The 27243-nt window shown below is 42.8% G+C and overlaps 1 protein-coding gene across 4 annotated transcripts in view; it reads left to right on the top strand.

Moving 5' to 3' along the window:
* Positions 1-27243, top strand: part of RASGRP1 (RAS guanyl releasing protein 1) — an 87511-nt gene that overhangs the window by 56239 nt on the left and 4029 nt on the right. For 2 of the 4 annotated variants that reach the window (XM_060004973.1, XM_069540449.1), the window contains 12 exons: positions 660-791; positions 2717-2870; positions 6343-6516; positions 7515-7631; positions 10146-10421; positions 11914-11994; positions 16533-16637; positions 17485-17594; positions 18297-18441; positions 19167-19203; positions 19938-20090; positions 20924-21309. In XM_060004973.1, coding sequence (XP_059860956.1) covers positions 660-791; positions 2717-2870; positions 6343-6516; positions 7515-7631; positions 10146-10421; positions 11914-11994; positions 16533-16637; positions 17485-17594; positions 18297-18441; positions 19167-19203; positions 19938-20090; positions 20924-21309 — 1870 coding nt within the window. Of the gene's footprint in view, positions 1-659; positions 792-2716; positions 2871-6342; positions 6517-7514; positions 7632-10145; positions 10422-11913; positions 11995-16532; positions 16638-17484; positions 17595-18296; positions 18442-19166; positions 19204-19937; positions 20091-20923; positions 21310-23470; positions 24067-27243 lie in introns of those variants that run through there. The other 2 variants (XM_060004974.1, XM_060004975.1) reach the window with 2 other exon arrangements.

The raw sequence follows: 27243 nt of genomic DNA, 5'->3' as shown, positions 1-27243 counted from the left end.
ATTCCCAAGTATAAAAGTAATGTAGCTCATATTAGAGCACTTTGAAAATATAGAGAAGAAGAATATAACTATAGTAATAATCACTTATATCCAACTACCTATTTTGGTATATTTCCCTTGTCTCTTTCCAAGTAGGTTTTTTAACATAGTAGAGATCAAAATACATACAAAATTTTGTATCCTGTAGTTTTCACTTAACTTTAAATCATAGGAATCTTCTCTAGTCATTAAAAACTTTTTGTAAACATTATTTTTAATGGCCATGTAATATCCTGAGGTATAATAAAGTGTAATTTACAGATGCATTGTCCAATCTTTGGACGTTTGGTTTGTCTGCCATTGTCTTATTTATCATTCTCTCTGATACACATGGTTGTGCCTAAATCTTTGCAGTGGCTTCCTTCATTATGATTCATCTTATCATAGCATAGCATTTAATATGTGGGGCGCAGAGGACTGTCAGTGGGTGGTTTTCTTCTCTTCCCCCCACCCCTACTCCAGTTCCTTATATTCTGTGTAGAGAATATAGATTCTATATTCCCAGGAATATAGAACAAACCAGCCCGTCTTTTTCTGAATCCTTTTTGCGGGAAGAACCCACCACAATGTAAGTCCTTGGCTTCAGTTTTGGCTTGTGTTTTTTAAATCCCACCATGTAGGTATTGGATAACAGAATTCTGGATCATGTTTAAAATAGATGCCAGCTTGGCAAGCACTATGGAAGAGTTTCAGGAACTGGTGAAAGCTAACGGCGAGGAGCTGCACTGCCGCCTGATTGACACAACTCAAATGTGAGTGTCGTGGTTTTGACGCCTCTTTCGAAACCACCTCCCTCCTGTAATACAACCCAGGCCACTCAGCAAGGCTCTGCGTCCCGCTGTGACGTCTGCTCTACCCACCCCAAGAAGCCCTCAGGCAGGTTCAGATGGCCTCATGAAAGAGAAAAGCTTGACATGTAGCAGGAAAGCAGAGAAGCCCCCTGGTGATAACAGTGTACGTGACTAATATCCAAGAGTAGGAAAAAAGTCTCAGTGAAAAAGAAATCAGGAAGCCAGATATTGACTAAAATTTGTATAAATCCCAATAAACTGAAAGTGTGGTGACTAAATTGGTGCCTCTTCAGCAGCTAACGCCTGGAGGGCCCCTGCACTTATAAATGGGGAAGGGACTGCTGGAAAATGGATCGAGCAAAGGGTTTATAACATATTCGGTAGGCCAAAAAGTTCTGCAAGAGACACTTAGACCTATGCAGAGATAGAAAGGATCTCAGGAATACTGCATATTATTCCTTAGATTTCTTATTTATGAGATGGTCCCACTCTGGAAAAATGAATGCCTGTCCTAATCTGGGGAGAGGAGAGTACACTCATCATATGCTAAGGTTTTCACAATGTGGCCCCTTTGTTTTAGAATAATACAGATCCCTAGGACATAGAATTCTAGGACTGAAACATATTTTCAAGATGATTTTATCCAACGTCCTGGGAAACAGGCTCAGCAAGGCTTGCTTTTCTGGGGTCACACAGCTAGCTGAGTTAATGGCAGAGCAGAATCTGGACTGTGAGAGCCCTCAGTGCCCTGTGCCGTGGCCGTGTGGAAATGATTTCCAAATCACATGTCAGAGTCCCAATTAAATCTACATAGCGGGTTGGACTCTCTGTACTTCTTTGTTTAGAATTATAATAACTTGAGAGGTAAAAGAAGGTTTTACAGTAACAGTGTCTCCGTTTTTTAAATGCAGCACACAGGGCCCAGGGCAGTTCTCAAACCCTGATTTCCTTATCCCAATACACCCCTAGCTGAATTTCCTCTACCAATATTTTCCACAGTATATTCTTTAGGAATTAGTCAGTGGGATATTGCCCGACCAGATATACTTGAGAAAGAGAGAGTCGAACTTCCTTTTTGCAATGCATCTCAGAGTGTGTAATATGCTCTTTGGCTAAGGGGGCTGCAGAATTTGTAGCATTTCCCAAACTCATTTGACCACAGAACCCTTTTGTCAAGAGACAAGGTTCTCAGGAATACAGGTTTGGGAAACACAGATCTGCAGCCTGCTACCTTTCTCTTTGCTTCCTTAGTGTAGGAAATTGAAACTGAGTAAGAAACACGTGGATTGATTACAAGAAAATGTGTGGGGGGCTAACTCTAGGGTTAGCTAGACTTCCTTGGTCATTTCAGTGGCTGGGGACATTTGAGGAAAATGCCACAAGTCTGCCCAGAGTGACCACCTGTTCCTACACATGATTACCCAGCATGGCATCTCCTCTCTGTGGTTCTCTGTGCTTTTCTGGCATGAAAACTGCCCCACTACCTTGAGATTTCCAACCACATAGAGTCCCCATCACCCTCATGAGATGAGGAAACACACAGAAGGCATGGAGAGAGCAGACCTGCCAGGGCTACACAGAGGAGCCAGGACACTGTGAACAATGCCCGAGACTCTGTCCTTCCCACAGACTTAAGACAAATGCATTTTACCCAGTTCCCATGGCACGTTCAGAAGGCTCAGGGAAAACCATCAAAGCTTCCTAGTCGCCACCGTAGGAAAAACTGATGTGGGGAAACTGTTAATGCATTGCTTTGACCAAGGAAAGTTAGGTAACGGTGCTTTGCATAGTCTTGTGGGAAGCGTTAATGGATTTATTTGCATTAAAAAGCAATTTTGATTTATTCTTTTTCCCTGTCTTCTCCCTTTCATTTTAACCCACAAAAGCAATGCCCGTGACTGGTCCAGGAAACTGACTCAAAGGATAAAATCGAACACCAGCAAGAAACGAAAAGTCTCCCTGCTCTTTGACCATCTGGAACCAGAAGAGCTCTCCGAGCACCTTACCTACCTGGAGTTCAAGTCCTTCCGGAGGATATCTGTATGTACCCGAGGGGCCGGAGAAAAGCTTCCCTGGGATATCTCTGAAAATAAGCAGAGGAATTCAACAGGCCATCCACCTCCTAACCCTAGAGGGCCCCTCAGCACTGGTAGGCTTTCCCATCACTCTGTGTCGTTGGGAAAATCAGGACACGCTGCCTTGTTTGTTGCTCCTGCTTTGCTGCACGCTCCCATCCTCCAAGCCCACCTCCCTCAGCCCACCACTCGCTCAAGTGGCAATACTGTGGGCACACATGGTACCCTGCACACGTGAGTGTACACACAACATGCATGCGCATACACACACACACACACATTTTATTCCTGATAATCATTAGGCTTCCAGAATGGTTTTAATTTTCCTCCAAAAAAATGAGGCTAAGTCCTGTAAGAGGACTTGAATTCATTCTAGAATAGGCTTTGGATGGCTGTGGGAAATCTCAAAATAAATCAGATGCTACTGGTCTAGCCCAGAATTTACCTAAACCCTTGAGGTGGTGCTGACATGGCCCAGCAGTCTCCCCTGATTCTAGAGAGAAATTGTGCTGACACAAACCTTGCTCACTGAAACTCCATATGTGATACCAAAGAACACCAGCTCCATACAAGAGAACTTGCCAACAGAGCCTCACTGGCCGATATGATTTCCTGAGAAATGACTCCATTCAGCCCCCACCGCTATGGAAAGATACAATTCTGAGCTTTGCTCTAAAAGTAGAGACTACCTAGTTGCTGGATGCATTTCTTAGATGTACCTGTTCCCTGCTGAGGTGATGGAGGCCCAGGGGTGGCTTGGACCAGGTCACACAGTTTATTAGAGTCAGAGCTGAGACCAGGATCACAAGCCTCTCTCGGTCACTCAGCACCAATTAATTGAGGCTGCTTGTGTTTGGAAGGAGAGCTGCAAACCAGGTTACAGGGGTTATTATAGCTTTTCTCCCATAATGTTGACAGCCTCCCTGTTTTCACACAGCTATTTTGCCAATCAGCCAGGAACCTCCCCACCCGCTCCAGCCCAATTTGGAAATACGTCTCCAAGCATTCATCTGCATGGGGACCTCCCGTCTCCTCACTGGCTCCCCTCAGACAGAACCACAGGCCCCAGTTGGAACACTCCCCCTGGGGGGTTTCCATTTGGCAGTGCCTCTCGTGTCACGGGGGAAGGACACTGAAAAGAGCCATCTATCACACTGGAAATCTGAGCTGTACTGGGGCCCAACTGGTAGGACTGCTCTGTCAGGCCTGTGGGCTGTCTGTTCCCTGCCAGGGCTCAGATCAGTGGAGGTGGAAGGGAAGAGTCAGTGCAGAACAAGGCCTCTGCGCCAGTGCTCCCCCAGTGTCGGTGCAGGGTTCTAGCTGCAAATGAAGACATCAGCTTGAACCTTCATTTCTTTTGAATGTCACGGTCGCCTCGTAGAAGACTTTTGGGGGGATCTTTTTGTTTTACCTACACAGTTCTAAACAGTTTTGCCCACGTAGGGTGGGAGGGAAATTTATCTCTGCTATGAATTGAGTGACATTTGATATTTTCTGATTATTATAATACTTTGGAGGGGGGAATAATTATACTGAGATAATTCTTTTAAAAAACAAGTGGATTCAATATGTTACATTTCGAATGGGAGGGGTATATAAATGTATTCACTGGAATGAATCGGGGAACTTTTTCTTAGAACCGGTAAGATTTGTGCTGTATATGTCTCTCTTAAGGAGTAGGTTTGGTCTACTCATATTTTTCCACCCATCAGCAAACAGCACAGAAAAATGGGGCTCAGTTAATCTGCATTCATTTTATTCAGGTTATGAGATCTTCTCATCAGTGTATTACTAGTCAGGCAGGACTAAGGTGTGTACGCTGATGACAACCCCCTCAACCCTTCCCACCCAATCTCAGCGGCCTAACAAAGCAAAAGTTTATTTTTCACTCCTGCACAGGGGCCTCTGCTGACCACAGGTGCTCAGAGCCTGGGTGTGGGAGGCTTCATCTTGACATAGGTCTCCACGATCTCTGCAGCCTGGAAAGGCAACATAGCCAATCATTCACTGGCTCTTCTATCTCAAAAGTCGTCACATCTATCAGCAACTCCTAAATATCTGAAGATTTTTAGGGTATGAAATGATAGTGTGCTCAACTTCCTAAAAGAATTTCCCTGAAAAGCATTCGTTCCAATACAATCCCAGCGAGAGGATTTTTCTTTATTTCTGGAATGTGCGTATTACTAATATAAACATCATTATTAAAACAGTTCCCTTGTTTCTGCAAAAAAAAAAAAAAAAGGTCATCACGTCACTTCCACTGACATTCTCCTGGCTAAACTGTCATGTGGTCACACCTGATCTCAAAGGGCAGAGTTGAGAAATGGAGAGCTGGAAATAGCTGGGGAACAGCACTGAAAACTCCCATGGGAGCACTGGAGCAGAGCAAACTCTCCTCCCTCTGTTATACTATTTGAGCAGAAGGATTGTTTGTGACAGGGACACAGTAGCTGCAGTCATGACTTATACACTGATCTTCTGAGACATTTCCAGCTTCACATCTGCTGTTTGTTTCAGCGTCAGCCATAGTGAATGCCATTGCCCAGGTGAATGGGAAGCTGTGGTCCCCAAATAATAGCTAATCAGTGTCACGTACCCCACTCACTTCGCCCCTGCTCAAGTTGGCGAATAGAGGGAAATCCAGACAGGGCTGTTTGATCATGAGGTTAATAATATCTTGTTAGCACCACCTCACACTTATGTAGTACTTTGAAAAGTTAAAGTGCTTTCACAGGTTATCATGTTTGATCTTATTAACAATTCCGTGTCCTAAATAGGACAGATGTTATCCCGGTTTTGTTTTTGTTTTTGCGGTACGCGGGTCTCTCACTGTTGTGGCCTCTCCCTTTGCGGAGCACAGGCTCCGGATGCGCAGGCTCAGTGGCCATGGCTCACGGGCCCAGCCGCTCTGCAGCATGTGGGATCTTCCCAGACCGGGGCACGAACCCGTGTCCCCTGCATCGGTAGGTGGTCTCTCAACCACTGCGCCACCAGGGAAGCCCTATCCCATTTTTAAGTTAAGAAAACAGCTAGGAGAGAGAGAAAAAGAGTGTGTAACACAGTAGATTTTGTGAGATGATCTTTTTTTTTCCCCCTTACCTTCAGCAACATAGCTGGAACTAGTACTGAGATTTTTCTTGTATACTGTATTCTTTAGAATTGAAAAGGGGCACTATCCCTATCTACTCCACATAATATTGGGGTTAACTTGTATGTGTACACATCCATTTAGGCCTAATGACGTTTGATGTAGAGGGACCATGCTGTGGGTAGAATAAGAAAGATGTCCTTCCTACCATCCTTGTCTGCAGGAGAGGAAAGCCAAGAGCTCATCTGTCCCTTAGCAGATTCTAGCCATCAACTCAGCAGAGGTAATAAGCCCCTCAGGTCTCCCAGAATACTGGAGCGGCAGTCCTGATGAGTTTCTTTTTCCCCAGTTCTCCGATTATCAGAATTACCTCGTGAATAGCTGCGTGAAGGAGAACCCTACCATGGAGCGGTCCATTGCCCTGTGTAACGGCATCTCCCAGTGGGTACAACTGATGGTTCTCAGCCGCCCCACCCCCCAGCTCCGAGCTGAAGTCTTCATCAAGTTCATCCAGGTGGCTCAGGTGAGTGACTGGATTGACTTAGCGCCTGGGCTAAGAGGTAAATTATCCCCTCTTCCCCCAGCCTAGTCTATCCATTAGAGCTGCTTTCTCATCATGAACCTCCGGGTGGGGTTTGTGCACTTTTAGCTGCCCCCAGATCTAGATACGGTGACTCTTCTACATCCCACACAAGGGCCGTACGGAGAGGGCCCTACAGGCCACCTTCAAGGTCAGGATATGGTTAGATCTGTTTAGATCTTTAACATTTTTCAGAAGATGCTTACCAGCCTATATTGTTTTACCAAATGTGGCCCACATGGCAAAGGAAATGGCAATTTCAGGTTTTAGTGGAGCTGGACCAGCCTGATTTAGGTCTGTGAGCCCATGTTGTGTTGACTGGCTGGGTTTAGTGTTTGAGGGGCAGAGTTTAGGCATCTGATAAGAGAAAAGCAGATACTGTGAACACATATTTGAAATTTCACAGAGATTCTAGCATCTCTGTCCCAGTTACTGTCCTATATAGGCATTGGCGTTGCCCTCAGAAATAAAAGTCTGGTTACTTTGGGGTGAAGGATATAAAGGATTATGCTGAACGATATATTTTTTCATCTCTAGATGTTCTAGACCAGTGTTTCTTAAAGTGTGGTACATGGACCACCTGCTCTGATGTTAACTAAAGCACGGATCCCTAAGCTCAACCCCAGATCTGGGGAATCAGAACATCTGTACTTGAGTCCAGAAATCTTTGTGTTAAACAAGTACTTTGGGTGTTAGAAGCCACTGCTGTAGAGGGTGGTCCACAGACCAGCTGAAACTAAAGGAGGAAGACATGACGCTTTGCTAGATTTGGGACCTCCTGGTCTGGAATTAAGCCTTAGGAAAGAAATGGACAGAAAATTGCAATACCTGATTGCTAGCCTTTGGCCAGAATTAGGAAGACTCATAACACAGAAATGAGAAGCAGCATCTAAGCTCCCATGTAACTGGCATGTACAGTGACTCTGTTTTCTGTGTCACAGAAGCTCCACCAACTACAGAACTTCAATACGTTGATGGCTGTGATAGGAGGGCTCTGTCACAGCTCAATCTCCAGGCTCAAGGAGACAAGTTCACATGTCCCGCATGAAATCAATAAGGTCAGTGCTCCTGTCTCCTCCCGGGCCTCTTAGCAGCATTCCTAGGACTAACGTCAGCGTTTCCTCCTTGAGGGGCAGCCCAGAGAGCATTTCCGAACCAAAGCATCCCTTTTCAACCAGGCAAAATACCAAGGAAGCAACCCTAAGAAAACCCACAGGACAGGAACGGGGATGTCACAGATTTGAGAGTGACTGCGACTCAGTCTGGCCGCAGTGTTACTGCACCCGTTCCCGCTGGTGATTTGAAACAATGTGTGTGTCTTTCCCATGTTCATATGCCACTGAGTATCCGGAGTCACCATCTTTAGTGAGAACTCACTTGCTCTAGCAAGGAAGAGTGGTTCCGTGACCATAGTTCAGTCTGCATGTCAAGTGAGGTTATTTAGTGACACGTTAGAAACCTAGCTAGCTGGAACCCTTGGAGAGTGACATTATGGAGAGCTGAATTTTTCCAGATAGTTGGAAATGAGCTTTTCAGGTACCATTTTTTAATAGGTGGTATTTTATTGAGGAACATTTTTCTTAAGTGTCCTATGTACTTTCCTACGTTATTAATTAGATTTTATAGAAAGGACTTTAATCCTTTATACCTACGGCTGTTATCACACATGTAAACCGCTATGATATAGTACAGGTATAAATGCAGCTACTTATGGTATGGGTTTGATAACAGCTGCTCTGGGCATTTCATCTCATTTGGCCTCCCTTACTGAACTCAAACCCCAGTCCCCTCGCGAGCTCTCTTCTTAGGGAGAGATGTATGAGCCTCGTTGCCACATCCGTTTTCCCAGGTGTTCAGCCTCCTTTCAGAAAGCCTCTTATTAATCATCCTTGCTCTGACAATGCTGGGGTCTGGGGACACCGCTCCACCCCCACCTCCCAGTGGTCTGGTCACCTTATAATTCCCTCATAGTGCTGGCTGGGAGCTGGCAGAACAACTGAAGACTGCCTGTGTCTCGGAGGGAGAGAATCACAGAATTTCAAGGGCCTTCGTGTCATTTCGTTTACGAGATGTAGCTTGCTGCTCTGCAGCTTGGGGTCCCCCCATAGCAGTGCTTCCTGTCTGTAGCTGCTTGACCTTCGGGGTGGTCTGCATAGTGAATTCCTAAGTCCAGAATTAAAGCTAGCGTCCTGCAGTAGTTTATGTCACCTTCCAAGGGGAACAAAAATACCTTTGTCATCTTTGCTGCTAGTCTCTCGTCTTGTGAGCATTTCCCACACTCCACACTCGCGCGCCCTGTTTCCTTAGAGGTGTGTGAGGAGGCTCTCTTGGCAGCCACATGGCTGCCGGGGGCTGACTCCCAGACCTCAAGCTCTTCATCGGGAGAAAGGGTACTTTAGGCCACGATTTTATTACAGGAATTTCCGGCACAGTGTTTAAAGTGGTTGTTTTGTGTTGTGACGTGAGTCTGTCCTTCCTGTCTTTGCTTCTGAGAAGGCCGGTCACCACACGTGGGGGTGGGGTTCTGTGAACTGCGTGCTGACTTAAAGCAGGTGCACTGGAAGGAACAGCAGACCTGGCTGTGCCCTTGCTGTGCTGGGAGCGGCCACACGCCCTCTGGCCACGGCAGAGCACAGGCTCTAACGCAGAGCCCCCCACGGCCTCTGCCTCGTCCTCTCTCAGGTCCATTGCTGGGAATTGGTCTAGTCTGTTCAGTCTCCCTATCTAGGGTTTCGGTCATGGGTGGAATGTCACCTGCTTCCTAGGCATAGGCCCATCTTGAGACTCACCGAGCCAAGGCCCACAGAGCGCAGCATAAGGAATAACACCACTTGACAGGTGACTGAAGCGCCACGCTGGAAACACGCTTCCCCGCGCCAGCTGCGTGGGCAGCACACTTGAAGTGTTGTGCGGTGCAGTGTCTTTGGAATCATTCGGAAGACACTAGGGAAGGGGACTGCGTGGCTTGGGGTAGAAGTCAGAGAGACACTTACTATGCACTGTATACTCTTGTACTTTTAAAATCTTTTTTATCGTGTGCTTACTTATTTTTTTAAAGAACAATTTTAGCATAAAAATGGTAAATAAAACCTCATCTAGGGGCTTCCCTGGTGGCGCAGTGGTTGAGAGTCCGCCTGCCGATGCAGGAGACATGGGTTCGTGCCCCGATCCGGGAGTGTCCCACATGCCGCGGAGCAGCTGGGCCCGTGAGCCATGGCCGCTGAGCCTGCGCGTCCGGAGCCTGTGCTCCGCAACGGGAGAGGCCACAACAGTGAGAGGCCCGCGTACCGCAAAAAAAAAAAAAAAAAAAAAAAAAACAAACCTCATCTAGAATTTTCCAGTTATGTTGTAAAGCACAGCTTGCGTTTTCTAAATCTACTCTGCGATGTTTGACATAAGCTGGAGTTTTAACTGGGGAGTCAGAATCTACACCTTTAGGTGGACCACCCCCTGCCTGACAAATCAGGGATGGGGTGAAATTATGGTAGGAGCTGAGAGTAAAAGGCAGCCGCTGCAGAAACGCAGCCTGCCTGGATGGTACCTGTGACTGGCTCCCTTCCTCTGCTTTGTAGGTTCTGGGTGAGATGACCGAGCTGCTGTCCTCCTGCAGAAACTATGACAACTACCGGCGTGCCTACGGGGAGTGCACCCACTTCAAGATCCCCATCCTGGGGGTACACCTCAAGGACCTCATCTCCCTGTATGAAGCCATGCCCGACTATCTGGAGGAGGGGAAGGTGAACGTCCACAAGCTGCTGGCCCTTTACAATCATATCAATGAACTGGTCCAGCTGCAAGAGGTGGCCCCACCCCTGGAGGCCAACAAGGACCTGGTGCACCTGCTGACGGTGAGGCTCCATGGGAGACAAATTACTGAGCGCTACCTCATCAAAGATCAGCTCAGTTAAGCCTCACAAGAACTCTATGAAGTGGATACTCTCATTACCTCCATTTTATGGATGGGGATTCTGAGGCACAAAGACGTAACTTTCCAGAAGCCACACGTTATTAAGCAGCAGATCCTGGGCTCAGACCCGGGTGGTGGGACTCCGGGGCTGTGCTCTTAAGCACCATGCCCTTTGGACCTCTAGGAGTGTTCCCCTCCCCCTACAAAAGCCAGTCCTAAGCTCTCTGGGAGGAGCTGATAGCAAATCAGGATACAAGGCTTGGTAAGAGATTGGAGACAGTCGGTTTTCATTTAAAAAAAGGACAAGGCATTGAGTTTAAAAAAAAAGGAAAAAATAGGTTCATTATTTGGGTCCTGCTACCACTGGCTTGGATCCCAGAGACATTTAAGCCAAGGGCAGGCGAACACTTGTGATGCAGGAGACCAGGATTTGCACTTTGGGTGGGGGGTGAGATCAGATGAACTCCCTTCCAGACCTGTGATTCTGTAGTTCACCAGCTGTGTGACTGACTGTGGGCACATAACTCTCTCTGTTTCCTTCTCTGTAAAATCAGAGGGATTCATCTCTGCAATGACTTCTCCCTTCTCTTTCAGTTCTAAAATTAGACAATTTTTAATCTGCTTTTTTTGCAGAACGGAATAATCACTGTAGCCTCTTCCTACCTCACAGGATTATTCTGATAGTGCCTCAGGCTTTGCATCCAGCTGGTGTCTAATCCCAGCCCTTTTGCTAATTGTCCAGGTGACCTTGGCTAGTTTCAGCCTTAGACCGCATTATCTGAGGAAAGAGGCACTGAACCTTAACTTTCTTGGTTCACAAATTCTGTGAGGAAAACTAAGCATTTCCCTCCCAAAATATACGTAAGCCATATATACTAAAAAATATGGATGTTTTTGAGTTCTGAACCCCCTGAAGCCCATCCACAGAATCCAGATTAGGAACAAGATTATTTCTAAGACCTCTCTCCTCTAAAGTTTTTCTTATATGAAACTCTTAATATTGTTTGATACTACCTGTTCTCATTTAAACTGGGTTCTGTTGCTGGAATCAAACTTTAATGGTATCAGGCCATGCAAACTGTCCCTTCAGATCATCCGTCTGCTTTGGGAGAGAACATGTGAGGTGTGGACCATCTGACTAGATAGGGCCTTTGGCCTAAGCTCTGCCTAGAAGCTTAGCTATTAAACCATAGTTTAAAAGTGGGCATCTTGAGACTTCTCCAAAGTTTAAAAATACTTTAACAAAAACTAACGCTTGCCCTACTGCAATGGTAGATGTTATACCCCCAAAATTTTGTGAATTTTTAAAAACAAATGACTTACAGCCTAAAAGGGTAAACCACTAGAGAGGAAGAACCAAGAAAGAAACACATCGGCCCTGGGAAAGGCAAACAGCATCCTAGCAATTAACTCTGTTCTCCTTTGATCTGCAGTTATCCCTAGATCTCTACTACACTGAAGACGAAATCTACGAGCTTTCTTATGCCCGGGAGCCCAGGAACCACAAAGCCCCCGTGAGTTTTTCATAGTAAGACGCCCATGTGTAACAGGTGCTTTACAAGCCTCTCATCAAGGTCATCCATCTTGGAATGGACTTTAGTTCAGGTTAAAAAGCAGATTATCTTTTTACTATGTGCCCAACATTGTGCTAGGAATAAGAAAAGCTTCAGCATATGTATTAGGAATAGTTCCTGACCATAAAGAGTTTGTACACAACTCGAGGGGATAAGACTAATATGTGAACAGTAAATAACTACATGCCATGAGTGTCAGAAGGAGTGGGGGAATCAGCCAGTGGTTTACTAGTTAGAGAAAGGATATAGCATGGTAGGCTGGAGTGACCTCTCCCTCCTATTAATTATAAAGTGTCCTCAAGGCAGTTGTTTCTCTTCATGATTTGTTGATTATAATGATATGTATATTCATCAGATGCTCAGCTTCAGAGGACTTTCAACTTGGTAGATAGAAAAGCCCCCACGTCTTGTATTCACGTGGGTCAGAAAGAGCAGTCTGCTGGGTCTTTTGACCTCTTATGATGAGAAGTCCTGTGCACAGTCCTGGCTGCACAGTAGGGACTTCACAGGTTATCTGGCCCTGGCTTCCTACAGGCAGGTGAAATAATTTCAGTCTTCCTTCTGAAGAACCAATAATTCCCACAGTCTCCTGGGCAGCTCCCCAGCTCCAAGCAAGTGGTACTCAAGGGTAGAGAGTTGCCTGTACATGAGAAATTCAGCTTATCTGTTCAGATGGCTAAATTTCATTGTTTCTATACAGAAAGACCAAGTTCTAGCATACTATTGTAACCAAAGATGTTCACTGAACATGTTCGGCAGGTTTCAGGGTGTTGGAGGGCATTCCAACGAAAAGGGGACCTTCTTTCATTTTTCGAAGAGATTTTAATTTGGGCCAAGTCTCAAGATACTTAGGAATGGATTCCATCTCAGCCTGTCTAGGCCTCACTTCTTGTTTTTTTTTCTTGCGTGTCTTCCTGCCTTTTAGCTATTTTTCTCCTTATCCTTGTCTCTACTAAATAGTAAGTAGAGAACAGAGAGGAAAAATTTTTTTTAATGTTACTGGAGTGTACCTGCTGTTCAGGTGTACAGCAAAGTCATTCAGTTATACGTATACATATATTCTTTTTCAGATTCTTTTCTCATATAGGTTATCACAGAACATTGAGTAAAGTTTCCTGTGCTATACAGTAGGTCCTTGTTGGTTATCTGTTTTATATATAGTAGTGTGTGTATGTTAATCCCAAATTCCTGATTTATCCCTCCCCCCAACATTTCCCCTTTGGTAACCATAAGTTTGTTTTTGATATCTGTAAGTATGTTTCTGTTTTGTAAATAAGTTCATTTGTATCATTTTTAAAATTAGATTCCACATATGAGTGATATATGATATTTGTCTGACTTACTTAGTATGATAATCTCTAGGTCTATCCATGTTGTTGCAAAGGGCATTATATCATTCTTTTTTATGGCTGAGTAATATTCCATCATATATACGTACATCTTCTTTATCCTTTCTTCTGTCAATGGACATTTAGGTTGCTTCCATGTCCTGGCTATTGTAAATAGTGCTGCAGTGAACACTGGAGTGCATGTATCTTTTCAAATTATGGTTTTCTCCAGATATATGCCCAGGAGTGGGATTGCTGGATCATATGGTAGCTCTATTTTTAGCTTTTAACTGTTCTCCATAGTGGTTGTACCAATTTACATTCCCACCAACAGTGTAGGAGGGTTCCCTTTTCTCCACACCCTCTCCAGCATTTATTGTTTGTAGACATTTTGATGATGGCCATTCTGACCAGTGTGAGGTGATACCTCATGGTGGTTTTGATTTGCATTTCTCTGATAATTAGTGATGCTGACCATCTTTTCATGTGAATTTTGGCCATCTGTATGTCTTCTTCGGAGAAATGTCTATTTAGATCTTCTGCCCATTTTTTGATTGGGTCGTTTGTGGCTTTGTTTGATATAGAGCTGCATGAGTTGTTTATTTTGGAGATTAATCCTTTGTCAGCCACTTCATTTGCAAATATTTTCTCCCATTCTGTGGGCTGTGTTTTTGTTTTTTATGGTTTCCTTTGCTGTGCAAAAGCCTTTAAGTTTAATTAGATCCCAGTTTATTTTTTTTTAATTTTCATTACTCTAGGAGGTGGATCAAAAAAGATCTTGCTGCGATTTATGTCAAAGAGTGTTCTGCCTATGTTTCCTTCCAAGAGTTTTATAGTGTCCAGCCTTACATTTAGGTCTTGATCTGTTTTGAGTTTATTTTTGTGTATGGTGTTAGAGAATGTTCTAATTTCATTCTCTTACACATAGCTGTCCAGTTTTCCCAGCACCACTTATTGAAGAGACTGTCTTTCCTCCACTGTATATTCTTGTCTCCTTTATCATAGATTAATTGACCATAGGTGTATAGGTTTATTTCTGGGTTTTCTATCCTGTTCCATTGATCTATATTTCTGTTTTTGCACCAATACCATACTGTTTTGATTACTGTAGCTTTGTAGTATAGTCTGAAGTCAGGGGGCCTGATTCCTCCAGCTCCGTTTTTCTTTCTCAGGATTGCTTTGGCTATTTGAGGTCTTTTGTGTTTCCATACAAATTTAAAAATTTTTTGTTCTAGTTCTGTGAAAAATGCCATTGGTAATTTGATAGGGATTACATTGAATCTGTAGATTACTCTGGGTGATATAGTCATTTTGAAAATATTTATTCTTCCAATCCAAGAACATGGTATATCTTTCCATCTGTTTGTGTCATCCTCAGTTGCTTTCACCAGTGTCTTATAGTTTTTGGAGTACAGGTGTTTTGTCTCCTTAGGTAGGTTTATTCCTAGGTATTCTTTTGATTCGATGGTAAATTATGTTGTTTCCTTTATTTCTCATTCTGATCTTTCATTGTTAGTGTGTAGGAATGCAAGAGATTTCTGTGTATTAATTTTGTATCCTGAAACTACCAAATGCACTGATGAGATCTAGTAGTTTCCTGGTAGAATCTTTAGGATGTTCTGTGTATAGTAAGTACCATGTCATCTGCAAACAGTGATAGTTTTACTTCTTTTCCAATTTGGATTCCTTTTATTTTTCTTCTCTGAGTCCCATGGCTAGAACTTCCAAAACTATGTTGAATAAAACTGGAGACAGTGGACATCCTTGTCTTGTTCCTGATCTTAGAGGGAATGCTTTCAGCTTTTCACCATTGAGAACGGTGTTAGCTGTGGGTTTGTCATATATGGCCTTTATTATGTTGAGGTAGGTCCCCTCTATGCCCACTTTCTGGAGAGTTTTTATCATAAATGGGTGTTGAATTTTGTCAAAAGCTTTTAACTGCATCTATTGAAATCATCATATGATTTTTACTCTTTAGTTTGTTAATGTGGTGTATCACACTGATTGATTTGCAGATATTGAAAAATCCTTGTATCCCTGGATAAATCCTATTTGATCATGGTGTATGATCCTTTTAATGTGTTATTAGATTCGGTTTGCTAGTATTGATATTTTGTTGAGTTTTTGCATCTGTGTTCATCAGTGATACTGGCCTGTAATTTCTTTCTTTTTTTTGCGGTCGGCGGGGGGTATCTTTGTCTGGTTTTGGTATCAGGGTGATGGTTGCCTCCTAGAATGAGCTTGGGAGTGTTCCTTCCACTGCAATATTTTGGAGGAGTTTGAGAAGGACAGGTGTTAAACTCTTTTTTTGTTTTTTTTTGGTTTGATAGAATTCACCTGTGAAGCCATCCGGTCCTGGACTTTTGTTTGTTGGAAGTTTTTAAATCACTGTTTCAATTTCAGTACTTGAGATTGGTCTGTTCATATTTTCTATTTCTTCCTGGTTCAGTCTTGGAAGCTTGTATCTTTCTAAGAATTTGTCCATTTCTTCTAGGTTGTCCATTTTATTGGCACAGAGTTGTTTGTAGTAGTCTGTATTTCTGTGGTGTCAGTTGCAACTTCTTTTTCATTTCTAACTTTATTGATTTGAGCCCTCTCCCTCTTTTTCTTGATGAGTCTGGCTAAAGGTTTATCAATTTTATCTATCTTTTCAAAGAACCAGCTTTTAGTTTCATTGATCTTTGCTATTGTTTTCTTCATCTCTATCTCATTTATTTCTGCTCTGATCTTTATGATTTCTCTCCTTCTACTAACTGGGTTTTGTTTGTTCTTCTTTCTGTAGTTGCTTTAGAAAGAGAAAATTTAAATGATCTACTTTACTCTTTGTTGATAGCTTCAACAAAAGCTTTAATAGAGAGGGAAGTGAAACTCCAGGCATATTGAAAATTTTAAATTATCTTAGATGGAGACAATGTATGTGAGGAGCTCTTTATAAACTGTAAAGCACAACACTTGTGTTAAAGCACAACACTTGTGTTAGGCAAGGTTACTGTTCTAGATTTCAGTTACGTGCGGGCCCTCTGCTCCTTGCCACTGCACATAGTTGAGGGTTGTCCACAGCTGCAGCTACCAGGTAATGGGAAAGGAAGGAGCTTAAGGTTATAGCATTGCATTATAGTCATGGGGATTTCTCTGAATATTTCATTTTAGCCACTAACACCTTCAAAGCCACCAGTAGTTGTGGACTGGGCCTCTGGAGTATCTCCCAAACCTGATCCAAAGACCATAAGCAAACACGTCCAGAGGATGGTAGATGTAAGTACAGCTGTGTTTGCACAGATGAAAAGCAAGGCATTGCCTGGCTTCGTGTTGTGTATGGGGAGAGGGGAGCACAGTGGTAGAAACACAAAGGTAAGAAACTTGAAACTCGTTCCTATGTGAGCACAGGGAACCAGTTACTTCTCATATTGTGGCTGCAGAACAGTTCAGAAGTTACATTTTGCCAACACACTTTGGCCTCTTCTGGGGGGAGATGTACCTCTTAAAGGCCTAGCAAGAGATCATATATTTAAAGGTTGTCAGTTGATTTGGGGGCAGAGAGAGGTTGGAAAAGATTTGAGTGTAAGTAAGGGTGATGAGAATCTAAAACTGAAAAGTGTGACACTGCTTGATTCAATTCACTGTGCTAAATGCTGAGGAGGGGTATACCTTCATATTTCTACATTTATCCTGTGGACCATTCCAGTGTAACAAGAAAAGAACGAGCCAGCAAGTGACAGAACAATTGGTAGAGGATTAAGAGGGGGTAGGGAGCACTTCCGACTGGGCTGTTAGTAGAAGCTACACAGAGAAGTGGCAATCTGAGCTGTGCAGTGAAGAAAGGGCAGAGTGAAGGGGGAACATCCCCCAGTGCAGTGAGCTAGGAGTACAGAGCAGCTGGGGTGAGGGCATATTGACATGCTAATGGAATTGAAAGCATCTGCCCACCCTCCAGATGCTGGTACCTGCAGAGACCTGGGATGTGGCCCACTGAATCTCGGCAGCAGCTTAAGGAGCAGGTTTCCTTGTTCCTCTCACTTAGACTGAGGTGTTCTGGCCCCTTTGTCATTTGGCTATGATTGGTTTCTCTTTCGTAATCACCAAAGAAACTCCTTTTTCACAGTCTGTATTCAAGAACTATGATCATGACCAGGATGGATACATTTCCCAGGAAGAATTTGAAAAGATTGCTGCGAGTTTTCCATTTTCCTTCTGTGTGATGGACAAAGACAGGTGAGGGTTTGTGTATGGGAATATGTGGCTGTGAACCTGTTGGTAAGAACGCTTTATGGGTGTGTCACTAGAAGAATTTGTAAACTCAGATGTGTTGCTGATGTGGTCACTTAATGAATCTCAGTGCTATGCCTGTCCGGCTTTACCATGAAAAATGCATGTTTTAAATGCAAAGACTCCATAATTCTGCCAGTTTAGGAATAGTCTAGTCAACTGTAAGTAAGAAAAAGTTTAGTCTTCCTTCTTGCTTTGTCCTTACAGATTATGAGGAACAACTAATATTTACTAATATTTTGCATATTTACTTTTCTCAAGAAGTTGGTTCTCTGTGTGAAACCAAATGTTTGGTTGGTGGGTTACAGTTATATAGTAGGTGCTGTCTAAAGTCAGAAACCTCAGCATAAGATATTTCCCTACACCCACATTTCCATCACTTCTTTTTCAAGTCTTGTGGATAGTGGTTAAGTTAGTTAGGAAAACCTGGTTTAGCCAAAGAGTGACTCTGTGGAAATGAGTAATGCCATCTCACCTCCTTACACATGCTACCCAGACATCCTTATTAAAAGGAGGGCTCATGGAAGTAAGTGTCAGGTAATACATACTGTACTACCCCTCAAGGATACAAAGAGAGTGAGTTTCTAAGGCTAGAAGCTGCCTTGCTACCCAGCCCCGCTCACATCCTTCTCTCTCATTTGCGGGCAGGGAAGGTCTCATCAGCAGAGAAGAGATCACTGCCTACTTCATGAGGGCCAGCTCCATCTACTCCAAGCTGGGCCTGGGCTTTCCTCACAACTTCCAAGAGACAACCTACCTGAAACCCACTTTCTGTGACAACTGTGCTGGATTTGTGAGTTGTTCTCAGAGTGCTTTGGGGTTGAACGTGGGGAGGGGTATGAGACAGTTTAAAGGATTAAGCCAGGTACAGACCTCATGCACCTTTATCAACTCTTCCTGCCTAGAGCCTAAGCAAACACCTACAATAACCTCGTCCTCAAATGCATGGGTTTTACTTGCACTCATCTTTTCCCGTTTCTTCCTGGTTTATTTTCTCCTCTGGTAGAAGGGCCTGGGATAAATGGTGAGGAAATGTTGAATTTGGGATATACTTTTAAAGTATTATATCCATATGCTGTTAGAAAAGAGAAATATGAGACATCCTCACCCCTTCAAAAGGAACTGCCTTTTAAGAAGTCACTTGGGCTCTGCCCCTCCCCTGTCCCACCCCGACCAACAGTTTCCTCCTAAACTCAGTCGTGACCCCAGGATTCTGTATACTTGCTCTTTAGTTTGGAGTCTCAAGAAGCCTATTTGTCCTGTGATTCATCCACTTCAGACCTGGGTCATAAATCCACTGTAGTAAGCTTCTTGAGAACATTTACCTCTGATCAGCACAAACTTTTCCTGTTTTCAGTTTAAGGCCAGGAGGGATTAAGACACATGAGAGATAAATGAGGTTTCCTTCCCACTTGAGGTAGAGCAGAATGAGGGAAAACAAAGAATGGATGTCTAGCCTCCTGCCAGGTAGATGAAGGACCTATGGTGCATTCTAACTGTCTCTTCTTTGTCCCACAGCTCTGGGGAGTGATCAAACAAGGGTATCGGTGTAAAGGTAAGGCCCAGCTTTGTCCAGTGTGTTGTCGCTCTACCCCATAGTAGTTGTCCATTCAGTCCACAGCTTCTCAGCACACCTCACAACCTCATCTTCAAACTGGCTTCCCTAGAGCACCCCCTGAGAGTGATTGCCACCACAAAGAAGAGAGGAATCTGGGTGACTAGTTATGCAGCTCATTACAAGAGCCTCACTTTGCCTTGTTTGCCCTGGAAATAGGGATGACTGGTAGATTATGCTCTCATATGGTCATGGGTCCCCAAAGACAGGCACAGAATCACTTCTGAAACAAAAGATAAGTGATTACCAAAGGCCCTTGTCAGCTTTCCTTTTATCAGTAGATATCCCAGGATAATTGTCCTTCCTTATGACTAGAAAAGTTCAGGAGTAAAGGAGAAAAGACCTTTTACTGCAAGGAAGAAAGAATAAGACCTAACAGCTGGGAGCCTCCAGGGTCTCCTTAGAGTAGGCAGTATGTGCAGGATGACCAAGAAAAACACCACTTCTGTCTAGGAGAGCAGGATGCCACTTCTGATTCCCAGACTCATAAGGGCTGTGACAAGGTTGTGAGAAGAACAACCCAGTGAGAAGAATGCTAAGTTCAATAGAAGTGTTAAGTGTCCTAGCTCCAGAAGACAGGACAGGCATGTGTGACGAGAGCACTGCATGCATGTGGTTTTGAGACCCTGGAGGAGAAAGTGAAAGACTTCCTGATCAGGGTGTCTTGTCCACAGACTGCGGGATGAACTGCCACAAACAATGCAAAGACCTGGTTGTGTTCGAGTGCAAGAAGCGAGCCAAGAACTCAACAGCTCCCACAGAGAACAGCACCTCTGTGGGGCCAACGTCCAACCTTTGCTCATTGGGAGCCAAAGATCTGCACCATGGTAAGCAAGCACTGGGAATGTTCATCTTGGGAAGTGAAGATAGAAGAATATGGTTTTCGGGGAGGAAACATTACCTTTATCCTTCCTACTTGTAATAAAAACCACCACAAACATGCCTGTATATTATGCACCCTGTATTTTAAGAGTTCCATTTCACCTGTGGACACCACAATTCTGTCACACACAATGCAGACTTTCTTGGGAGAAAAGTGGCAGAGAGCACCATGAAGGTCTGCGGCCTCAGAGTGAAGCCTGGAAAGGGGCTGCACCTAGAGGTTTCTCTTCTCCAGACCATCTCTCCCCAGTCCCCAGAGCTTTGCCCAATAGTGACAAGAGGAGGACTGCCAGGAAGTAGACTAATAGGTAGGTTAAACATAGGTGTATCATGGGCAACAAATGAAAATTGCTGTAGAAGTGCTATTTGGCAAGGTCTGCTTGTAGTGAAAAAACCGACTACTGGTTATCACTGTTATCTATTAAATGGTAAATATAAACCCTAGATATACAGAAAGCTTGGGACGGAATCTTAGGCACGCTACCTTTTGGGGAGCAAAAGAAAGCAAGCAAATAGAAAAAAGCAACAGAAAAGGAGCCTTTAAGGATGGCCTTTCCTCAGGGTGGATGCAGCCTGACACCAGTGGCCATAGCTTGGCCAGCAAGGCCCCTGGATTTCAGCCCCCTTACCCCCTAAACTGCCTGCTTGAAAATGAGTCCACTTTGGGCCTATGGAACTCCTGTACCAATAAGAAAAGTCTCATTCGAAACTAATGTGTCAATATTGAGTCTCTGCTCTTCTGAGCCAAAGTACTAACATGTCACGTACCTTCCTACAGCACCAGAGGAAGGACCTTTCACATTCCCTAATGGGGAGGCTGTGGAACACAATGAAGAAAGTAAGGATCGGACCATCATGCTCATGGGAGTGTCCTCACAGAAGATTTCTGTTCGGTTGAAGAGGACTGTTGCCCACAAGGCCACCCAGACCGAAGCACTGTCTTGGCTTGGCAGTGAGGGCCCTTCCAGTCACTTTGTGCTATCTTCCCCAAGGAAGACGGCCCAGGATACTCTGTATGTACTTCCCAGCACTACATCTCCATGCCCCAGCCCAGTCTTGGTCAGAAAGCGGGCTTTCGTCAAGTGGGAGAATAAAGAATCCCTCATAAAATCAAAGGAGGAGCTCCGTCACCTCAGACTCCCAACCTACCAAGAGCTGGAACAGGTACCCTCTTTTCCTTTTTTTCAGACTCTGAGAAAAGTGGGGCTCAACCAGGGAAGAACATGTAAACTGAAGATTCAGACCAGGTTGATTATTAGAAAGATAAAGGGGGAAAAAAAGGATTCTGCTTTGTCTCAAAGAAACCAGTGGGGGGCCCTGGTTCACATTATGTAACTAGGACAGGATAGACAGGGCTCCTATTGCCACAAAGGTACAATCTCGAAGTGTTGGTACCAGGGCCCAAAGCTCTGTGCACAGTAGGCTCCTTGAGAAAAACCACTTTCTATTGATCAGCTTTACTGTGGTGACACCACACCCTTTTTCTAGACTTAAAAGCAAGTTGCCTAAATCCTCCCTCCCTAGAGGTCTTTGGGGGCCTTCATGGTTGCCTGGACATCTTCCTAAAAGGAGGTGAGCACCGTGCTATCAAAAAAAACGGAGGGAGTATTTAGCTCACTGCAGAAAAAGCCTCCTTCTTAATACGGAATGAGGGAACTCTTCTCTAAAACATCAGGGGATGTGCTGATTTTACATACACACACAGCTAAATCAACAGTAGTTGGAAAATGCACCATTGATTATAATCTATAGCAATATAATGTAGTAAATTGTAACAGTTGTGGTAGCAGAATTGCTTTTTATCTGTTAGGCTCACAATGTCCTAATCATAAGTTATCTAATGGAGGTGTTAGAAAAGACAAAATAAGGTTTACCAAGAAGAATATGATGCCAAGGTTTGATGAGAAGGGGGATAATAAGGTTAAGAATAGAAAAAAAGAAAGTAGGAGCTAGGACAACGGGGGACAACAGGCAGTTGTCCAAATACTCAATTCCATAGGGTCATCACTAATTACTTCTTTTTGTTTAGAGTACAAAGCTCAGGGTGAGAGCTGGTTTAGACAGACCTCTTGTCATGGGACAGTAGTGTCTTACCAAAGATAGGGTAAGGCCTGTCTGCCTTTTTTCCCCAAAACATCATTTGGAGGCCTATCAATCAGTACAAACACAAAACCAACATCTAACTGGCTAGAATTCCTTACATAATTCTACACACTACATAGTAAAACTGCCCAAGAGGTTCTCAGGATTCCCTACCTGGTCCTCAGGGTTGTACCTTCCCTGTCAGACCCCCAGGAATTGAAGAAACATGTTAGATAATGTACGTGAAACTCTTGGTTTGGTGCCTAGAACAAAAACATAATATTAGGAGGAACGCTTGAGAAAAGAACAGATTTTCTGGAATAAAAGTAGTCACTCAGACTATTTTAAGACATGCTTTAAGAATCAATCAGAACATCTTCCGATGCGGGTGACACAAAGCCCTCTCTAGGGGTAGAAGCAGCCAGAATCAACTTTCAAGAACAATGAAAGAAACCTTGAAAAGTGAACTTGATAGAGTAGAAAGAACTTCAGTCTTGGGGACAAAGATCTGTGCTTCTAGTCCCAGATATTTCTTACTCCTGCTGATAAACTCTGTGACCTGTTTGGTCCTCTGTAAAATACAGTCCATGCGCTCTACAGCTTGCTTCAGATCCTGACATTTTACATGCCGTGTAAAAGGAGCAGTGTAGTTGTTGGCAACAGTGACTTCTTGCTGCAAGAAGTGGGTGGTAGAAAGATTTCAGGTGACTGAGTTAGTTAGGTCCAGTATTCATTCCTACCCGGTAATACCAGAGCTGGTAAACCCTCTTTACTTTTATCCTTGTCATTGGGACCTAAGGACCAGAATTCACTATGCATGTTTTAGAGTATTTAAAATAATATGTAATATTCATATTATAGTAATATTCATATTATAATTAATAAATATTATACATTATTTTAAGTATGTGTATACCTCTAAGCCACCACAGGACAAAAGAAAATGCAAAGCCTCTTAGGTTCAAATCCCCAGTCTGATACTATATCCACCTCTATTAATCATGTAACACAGTACCTGGCACATAGCAGATACTCAATATTACACAGTAGCTACCAGACAGCTATCTAGGTAATTTATGTTGAGAAACAACTCATGTATCCCAAATTACCCTCCCATATTTTGGGGGGTAATCAGTATGGTATAAGTAAGGTAAAAACACGAGATTCAAAGTCTTGAAGACCAGCAACATCAGCATCACGGTGGCATGTGTTGCTCCTTTTTTCTCTCTCCTTTTATTTACAGCTAAACTGGTCATTCATAAACAAACAAAAGTGACTCTACACCTTACACCAGACCACCCAGTAGATTTCTACCCACCTGTTCTTCAGAGAAGAGAATAGCTTCACAGGACCTCAGAGAGGGCTGTGAAGCCAAGGGAGTTGGTGAGCCTGCCCCACGTCAACTTGCTGCTATCAGGAGGAAAAAGATCAGACTGGAAATAAATAAAATAGAGACCAGAAAAACAAATAGAAAGGATCAACAAAAAAGATAAAATCGATAATCATTTAGCAGTAACTGCTCTTAAAACAGCCAGTTGCGCCACAGCAAACCAAAGCTTCATGTACACTGACAAAAGATAGATAAACAAAATGGACAAACCTTTATTCACACTAAGAAAAAAGAGTGACTTCCCTGGTGGTCCAGTGGTAAAGAATCTGCCTTCCAATGCACGGGACGCAGGTTCAATCCCTGGTCAGGGAACTAAGATTCCCACATGCCGTGGGGCAACTAAGCCCACGTGCTCTGGAGCCCATGCACTGCAATGAAAGGTCCCACATGCCGCAACGAAGATCCCGCGTGTTGCAACTAAGACCTGACACAGCCAGAAAGAGAGGGAGAGGGAGAGAAAGAAAGGGAGGGAGAAGGCTCAAATATGTAAAATTAAAATGACAAAAGGAGACATTACAAGTGTTACTACACAAATACATAGGCCCATAAGAGACTATTATGAGTAATTATATGCCAACAAACTAGATAACCTAGAAGAAATGAATACGTTTACAGAAATATACAACCAAACGACTGAATCAAGAAAAATACAGAAAATCTGAACAGACCAGTAACAAAGTCTTTGAATCAGTAATCAAAATCCTCCCAACACAGAAAACCCCAGGATCAGATGGCTTCACTGGCAAATTCTACCCAATACTCAAAGAATTAACACCAGTCCTTCTTAAAACCTTCCAAAAAATAGAGGGAATATTTGCAAACTCATTCTGCGAGGGCAGTTTTACCCTGATACCGAAGCCAGATAAAGAAACTACAAGAAAACCAAACTACAGACCAGTATCACTGATGACTATACATGCAAAAATTCTCAACAAAATATTAGCATACTGAACTCAAGAACACATCAAAAAGATTTTTATACACCATGAAAAGTAGGGTTTATCCCTAGCATGCAAAGACAGTTCAACATAGGCAAATCAATAAATGTAATCATCACATTAGTAAAATGAAAGATAAAAATCATGTGGTCATCTCAACAGATGCAGAAAAACATCTGACAAAATTTCATGATAAAAACCCTGCTCAGACTGGATAAAAGGAATAAACCTCAACATAATAAGGGCCATATATGACAAACCCACAGCTAACATTATACTCAATGGAGAAAATTTCAAAGCTTTTCCACCAAGATCAAGAACACTCTCACCACTAAGTGCCCATCAATAGATGAACGGATAAAGATATGGTATTGATTTAGTGGTGTATGTACATACAATGCAATACTACTCAGCCATAAAAAAGTGAAATAATGCCACTTGCAGCAACATGGAGGGACCTAGAGATTATCATACTAAGTGAAGTCAGTCAGAAAAATACCATATAATATCACTTACATGTGGAATCTAAAATATGACCTAAAGTACTGACAGTCTCAGCTACAGCGATTAGGCAAGACAAGAAAGTAAAAAAGCATCCAAATCAGGAACGATGTAGCAAAACTGTCACTGTTTGCAGATGATGAGTCTGTATATAGAAAAACCTAAAGATTAAGCAAAAAAAACTGTTGAAGCTAATAAACATTTTTTGTTAAACTGCAGTATACAAAGTCAACTTATAGAATCAGTTGCATTTCTATATACACTAAGGACGAAACATCTGAAAAAGAAATCTTTCCCCTTCACAATAGCATCAGAAACAATAAAATTGGAATAAATTTAATCAAGGAAATGAAAGATTTCTACAATGAAAACTACAAGACTTTGCAGAAAGACATCCTGTGTTCATGGATCAGAAGAATTAAGATTGCTAAAAGGTCTGGCAGAAGACCTGAATTCTTTCCTTCCAAAGGAGACATACAGATGGCCAAAAGGCTCATGAAAAGATGCTCATCATCACTAATTATTAGAGAAATGAAAATCAGAACTACAATGAGGTACCACCTCACACTGGTCAGAATGGCCATCATTAAAAAGTCTACAAATAATAAACACTGGAGAGGGTGTGGAGAAAAGGGAACCTCCTACACTGTTGGTGGGAATGTAAATTGGTACAACCACTATGGAAAACAGTATGGAGGTTCCTTAAAAAACTAAAAGTAGAACTACCATGTGATCCAGCAATCCCATTCCTGGGCATATATCTGGACAAAACTATAATTCAAAAAGATACATGAACCCCACTGTTCACAGCAGCACTATTTACAACAGCCAAGACACAGAAGCAACCTAAGTGCCCGTCAACAGATGAATGGATAAAGATATAGTATGGATTTAGTGGTGTGTATATATATATATATATATATATATATATACAATGCAATACTACTCAGCCATAAAAAAGAATGAAATAATGCCACTTGTAGCAACATGGATGGACCTAGAGATTATCATACTAAGTGAAGTCAGTAGAAAAATACCATATGATATCACTTACCATATGTGGAATCTAAAATATGACCTAAATGAACTTATCCATGAAACAGAAACAGACTCACAGACACAGAGAACAGACTTGTGGTTGCCAAGGGGGGAGGGGTGGGGGAGGGGTGGGGGAGGGGTCGATTGGGAATTTGGAATTAGCAGATGCAAACTATTAACATACAGAATGGATAAACAACAAGGTCCTACTGTATAGCACAGAGAACTATATTCAATATCCTGTGATAAACCATAATGGAAAAGAATATGAAAAAAGAATATGTATATGTGTATAACTGAATTACTTTGCTGTATAGCAGAAACTAACACAACATTGTAAATCAACTAGACTTCAACAAAATAAATTTTTTTAAAAGACTTAAAATATCCATACTATCCAAAGCAATCTATAGCTTCAATGCAATTCTCATCAAAATGCCAATGGAATTCTTTACAGAAATAGAAAAAAAAGTCCTAAAATTTATATGGAACCATGAAAGATCCTGAATAACCAAAGTAATCCTGATGCAAGAGCACAAAGCTGGAGGTACCACACTTAATTTCAAATTATACTACAAAGCTACAGTAATAAAAACAGTATGGTACTGGCACAAAAACAGACACATAAACCAATGGAACAGAAAAGAGCCCAGAATTAAACCCCTGCATATACAGTCAACTAATATATTCAACAAGGGAGCCCAGAGCACCCAAGCAGAAAGGAAAGTCTCTTCACAAATGTTGTTGGGAAAACTGGATAAGCACATGCAGAGCAACGAAATTCGACCCCCATCTTACACCACTGATAAAAATTCACTCAAAATGGATCAAAGAGGTAAACATGAAGCCTGATACTATGAAACTCCTTGGAAAAAAACGAAGGAAGAAGCTCCTTGTCACTGGTCTTTGGCAATGAATTTTTGGATATGACACCAAAAGCAAAAAATCATCAAATGGGACTACATTAACTAAAAAGCTTTTGCACAGCAAGGAAACCATCAATAAAATGAAAAGGCAATCAACTGAATGGGGGAAGATATTTGCAAATGATATATCTGGTAAGGAGTTATTTAAAATATGTAAAGAACTCATACAACTCAATAACAACAAAATCTGATTACAAAACAGAAGAACTATATAGACTTTTTT

Source organism: Delphinus delphis, chromosome 2 (genome assembly GCF_949987515.2).
Source record: "Delphinus delphis chromosome 2, mDelDel1.2, whole genome shotgun sequence".
NCBI classification, from domain to species: Eukaryota; Metazoa; Chordata; class Mammalia; order Artiodactyla; family Delphinidae; genus Delphinus; species Delphinus delphis.
This window is presented reverse-complemented; position numbering and strand designations above follow the sequence as displayed.